We start from the raw sequence: 4,662 nt of genomic DNA on the forward strand, positions 1-4,662 counted from the left end.
GCCCTTTTCCCTCCACAGAAATTAAGATTAAAAAAGCAATTTTCTTTAAATCTTCAAAGCTTTTGAAATGAATTCTAAAATATCAATAATTGTAAACGTTATTATAAGAAATGAACTTTCCATATAGAAACAACCGCATTTCAGAATAACTCCATGTAGGACGACTGAGTTTTCTGCAAAAGAGAACATATACCTCAAGAAATCCTTATATACTTATCACTGTAATAAACAAACAAAATTTTTAAAAAAGTGGAGTGGGACCTGAACAATACCTGCTGATAACAAGAAGGTTGTTTCCTCGAGTTTCGTGCGATTTGGGGATTTCTTCCAAGGACATATAATGGTCTAAATGTCCATTACCGCACCTACTTCTAGAAACATATGCACAACCTATTTATAAATGAAAACGATAATGAGTAACAGGACAAATGACCTTTCGGTTGTTTTAATATATCTGCGTCATTGCATTGTTGAGGAATGTAAAAACTTGAACAGACTCTACATACGTGGACGATTATTAGAAATAAAAATTTGCGCTTATTACCAGTTGGATAAAAAAATAGTTCTTGATGGATATAAAAGGGCCCCACCGACCAGCTGTAGCTACTCCAGTATTTGGAAGCAGTTAACACACTCCAATACAATGAAGGCTATGGTAAGTATATATGTTTTATACACATATCATTGTAAAATTACTTTATCTCATTTAGTTAGGACAAGACTAAAAACAATTGTTACTATACAGATTTAACAAGTTAAAGTTTATTTACAAAACTTATCTAAAAATATAATAATCAAGTGAATATTATATCCATCATTATTATTATTTCGTAAATTACTAGTTATCAAATTATTAGTAAATTACTTAAAATAACTTATTTTCCTTAGTTTGCTGTTACTCTTCTCGCCCTTGTGGCTTCCGTTTACTCCGTCGGTCTTGGTTATGGAGGATATGGCGGAGGATATGGTGGTGGATACGGGGGATATGGTGGTGGATACGGCGGATATGGTGGAGCATATGCTGATGGACTAGGCGGATTTGGTGGATTCCCTGTAGGACGTGCTGTTGCTTATTCAACTAAAATCAGCCATCCCGGTGCTCTCGGACTAGGTATTTATGGTGCTGGATACGGTGCTGGATATGGACTCGGCTATGGTGGTGGTTATGGATATGGACTTGGCGGCAAGTGGTAAAAGTAAGTATGCATTTTCAATCATCTCAAAATAACAGGACCGAGTGATGATAAATTGTGCTACATTTATATGAACAAGTAATCAATAGATCAAAGAAGCAGACATGTTTCATTTACCCAATTCTAATTGGATTAATGAAGCAACTCCAGATGTGATTAATATGACAGCTGGAGTTACATTTAGTATATGATCTTTTTTATTATCGTAATATATTTTAAGATGATACCTAATAAATAGGAAAGAAAATCATCTTAATGTGGCAAGATAGGTGAGGCAGTTTAGTCCATTATAGTCTTCCTCACTCAACGGAAGGTGCATATTTTAATGTATTAAGGTTATAGGGAATTACGGTATAATTTCTGAGGACTTGACAACATATTTTTTTGTTTCTTTTCTTTCTGACTCTACAGTAACGTGAGGAATCACTTTCGGTATTTGATTTAGTGATTAAATAGTACTATGTCGAAATAAGAAAAATAAATTTAAAGTGAAAATTTCTTTTTAGATTTCATTAATTAGGCTGGGTTTGAAGTTTAAAACTTTAAATTTAAAGTTCAGTTATTAATTTGATAACGGTATTGAATAATCAGTCTTAACTGAAGTGTATAATTATTAAATCTAAACATTAACTGAAATTATTTTTTCCTTCAATAGATTTTAAACCATTCCTGCGAAGCCATTGAAGGACGAGACGGCATACAAAATCATCCAGACCTTCTGTATTGTAATGTTGATAAATAAAGTGGTTCTTCTCCGAGATATGTTTCGGTTTTATGTTTTCCAAACATACACATGCCTCTCAATTATTAGAAAAATTTAGATTTAGAGTATTAGTGTCTAAATTAGCAAAACAACGTAACGCGTGTGGAACAATAGAGATATCTATAATGGAGTGCTCGCTCTTTAGAATAAGTTGCCTGTTTGTTAGATAAAAAACGGTAAAGAAAGAAGAAACTTAAATAACAGCCGTTAAATTTCAGTATTGCTATAGGACTTTAAAATTTTACAGCACGAGGCACCTTTCAATATATTTCAATTAATTAACTTCGTGTTGGATCTTATTCGGACAAAAAAAGAAATCCTAGAATGTATTCACTCATGGGCTATATTAAGTACTCATTTAGCTGAAATCAGTAAATTACATTAAGCAGAGAAAGAAAATTCAGTAGCACATGCGAAGAAGTCGAACACAAAAAGTTGCTTAAATAATTGAAACCTCAAGGAAATCGATACACTTAAAACGATCTTATCTATTGAAAAGTACTAATACCTCTTAAATGAATATTAAATGATGGTTGCTCTATCTATTCTTTCACATTCTGTTTTCTATGTTTGCATCAGTAAGATAATCTACATAATGATCTCACATTTTGCTTTAGTAGTTTGATATAAGGGAAAGTAACTGTGCAAAGCTTTAGATTCAATTGGCAGTCTAAAGTAAAAGAAATATCAATTGCAAAAAGAATTTATATTTCTTTGAAACCCTAATGCATTTGACTTTTATTTCTAAGATATCTCAAACTTCTTATAGCCTCTCACGAACACTTTAAAACATAATGAAAGGGGTCTCAAGTTGCAAATATTTTAGTCTTTAATTGTTCAAGATTAGACCTAAGCAATGTTTGTTTTGCTAGAGGATAAACTTGAAAGAGGCTAAAGTCTTCAACTGAAAAGTACTTTGAAAATACTCATACTAGACGAAATTTGAATTCAGGTTGTTCCACTTGAAGAACAAATAGCTGGCTATTAATTAGTTCACTAAATAAATATATTTCTGTAGTAAATTAAGCATTATTTTAGTGCAATTAGGCTACTTTGGAGATGTGATCAAAAATGCACGGACTTTAGGCTCCACGTTTGAGAAAATGAATACATTTTTTATATATCTTAATTTCTTTAAATATTTTAATTACGTAACCGAGTCATAGACTAAGATTTCAGGTATTTCCGAACCGATTTCAAAACTCAAGAAATATAACGTAGTTTTTACTTTTGTTCTGTTCAACAAACTCTCATGATTTCCTTTTTCTAACGATAAGCGATTTCTTCTATTCCTACCTTACGTATACCAAGCTCCCTGCGACTGTCTAGTCTCCTATTTCGGATAATTAGACGTTCTGTTGATTTCAGGATGAGAAAAAATTACAAGACACCAATCTTTTATCATTAATAAGAAATCTGAAACTTGTTCTAGCAAAGCATGGGATTGGCAACCAGCATAGAATCCTCTGGGATGGAACTCGCCTCCTCCACCGATGGCACTTGCAGTTCAAACGTTTATTTAAGAAAAGTGCTGAAGCCCTGTTACTTCGTCCTAATCTGAATCAGAATAACAGCCTCTCCCTAAATCTGGGAAAGTCGCATTCTCATCACACATCAACGGTTTTTTTAATCAGTTACTAGATGTCACTGATATCGCGTTGTTCTTTATGCCATCCGCCGTCCCAACTGTTTTCTAATAAGCTATTGTTAATCTTTACTTATTAGCTTGCCTGCCACTGACGACCTACTAATTTCAGGATGAAATATTTTCGCGCGCGCGCACACACCCTATATTGTATTTTAATTCTTTTCATATTTCCTTGTGTCTACGTGTACGGTAGTCTTATCATTATGACAAGTATCTCAAACATCGCAGTCTTTCTAAATTGTATGACTCATCACGTGTCACTCGCACATACGCATTTGACATTTATACACATGCATCGAATATTTTTGTTGCCGGATGCGGCTAATCTATAAATTACCTTTTTTCTAGTTGGGGGGGGGGGGGAATAGAGTTGCTTGATTGACATTTGGGAGGTATCTAAATTTATGTTACCTTTTCATGTGTTATCATATATATATATATATATATATATATATATTGAAGAAAAATATGCAAAAATATTTTACTCACCTGAAAAATTGTTTGGAAGCATACAAATTTTCAAGAAAACCAGCTACTCAGATATTCACATATATCACTGTGAAAAAGAGGTAAAGGGAAGAAGTCAATTATTGTTAGGATAATATTGTAACTTTCAACTAGCTGATAAATAATCATTACGTATGCTATAAAATTAAATATTTAATTCTATATTACAAAAACCAAAGTATCAAAAATAATTTTTGAGCACCTTGAATAAATAGAACGGGGAATACCAATATTTAGCGGGATTTTAATAGGTGTAAAATTTTATGAGCAAAAGAGAATGTGAAACTGTAGCGTGATGTAATTTATAACCGAGCTACCACACAGCTATAATAGGAAATTCATTAATAAGGTGAACATTAATTTTGTTATCCCAGAACAGCATTACTACGAGGAAAACTGCATAAACCAGATTATTCGAACTCTGATGATACTAAAATTTCTCGTCATTTCAATTCATTTGAGAAATGAAACTGTGTTTCTCTAAAGAAGGAAATACAAATGAATTTTCGAAACCAATAAAATGACTTACTAAAATATTGGAATTTATACGT

At 32.5% G+C, this 4,662-nt stretch overlaps 1 protein-coding gene across 1 annotated transcript; it reads left to right on the forward strand.

The window, feature by feature from the left end:
- The first annotated feature begins 643 nt into the window (after positions 1-643).
- On the forward strand, positions 644-1,194 carry LOC150094364 (glycine-rich protein-like). The gene is made up of 2 exons (XM_090411906.1): positions 644-655; positions 889-1,194. The coding sequence occupies exons 1-2, from the start codon at positions 644-646 to the stop codon at positions 1,192-1,194; spliced, it is 318 nt and encodes a 105-aa protein (XP_090268032.1).
- Positions 1,195-4,662: the final 3,468 nt, after the last annotated feature.

The sequence above is a fragment of the Typopeltis vanoorti genome, chromosome 22 (genome assembly GCF_054136105.1).
Source record: "Typopeltis vanoorti isolate ZY-2024b chromosome 22, IOZ_Tvanoo_1.0, whole genome shotgun sequence".
Taxonomy (NCBI): domain Eukaryota; kingdom Metazoa; phylum Arthropoda; class Arachnida; order Uropygi; family Thelyphonidae; genus Typopeltis; species Typopeltis vanoorti.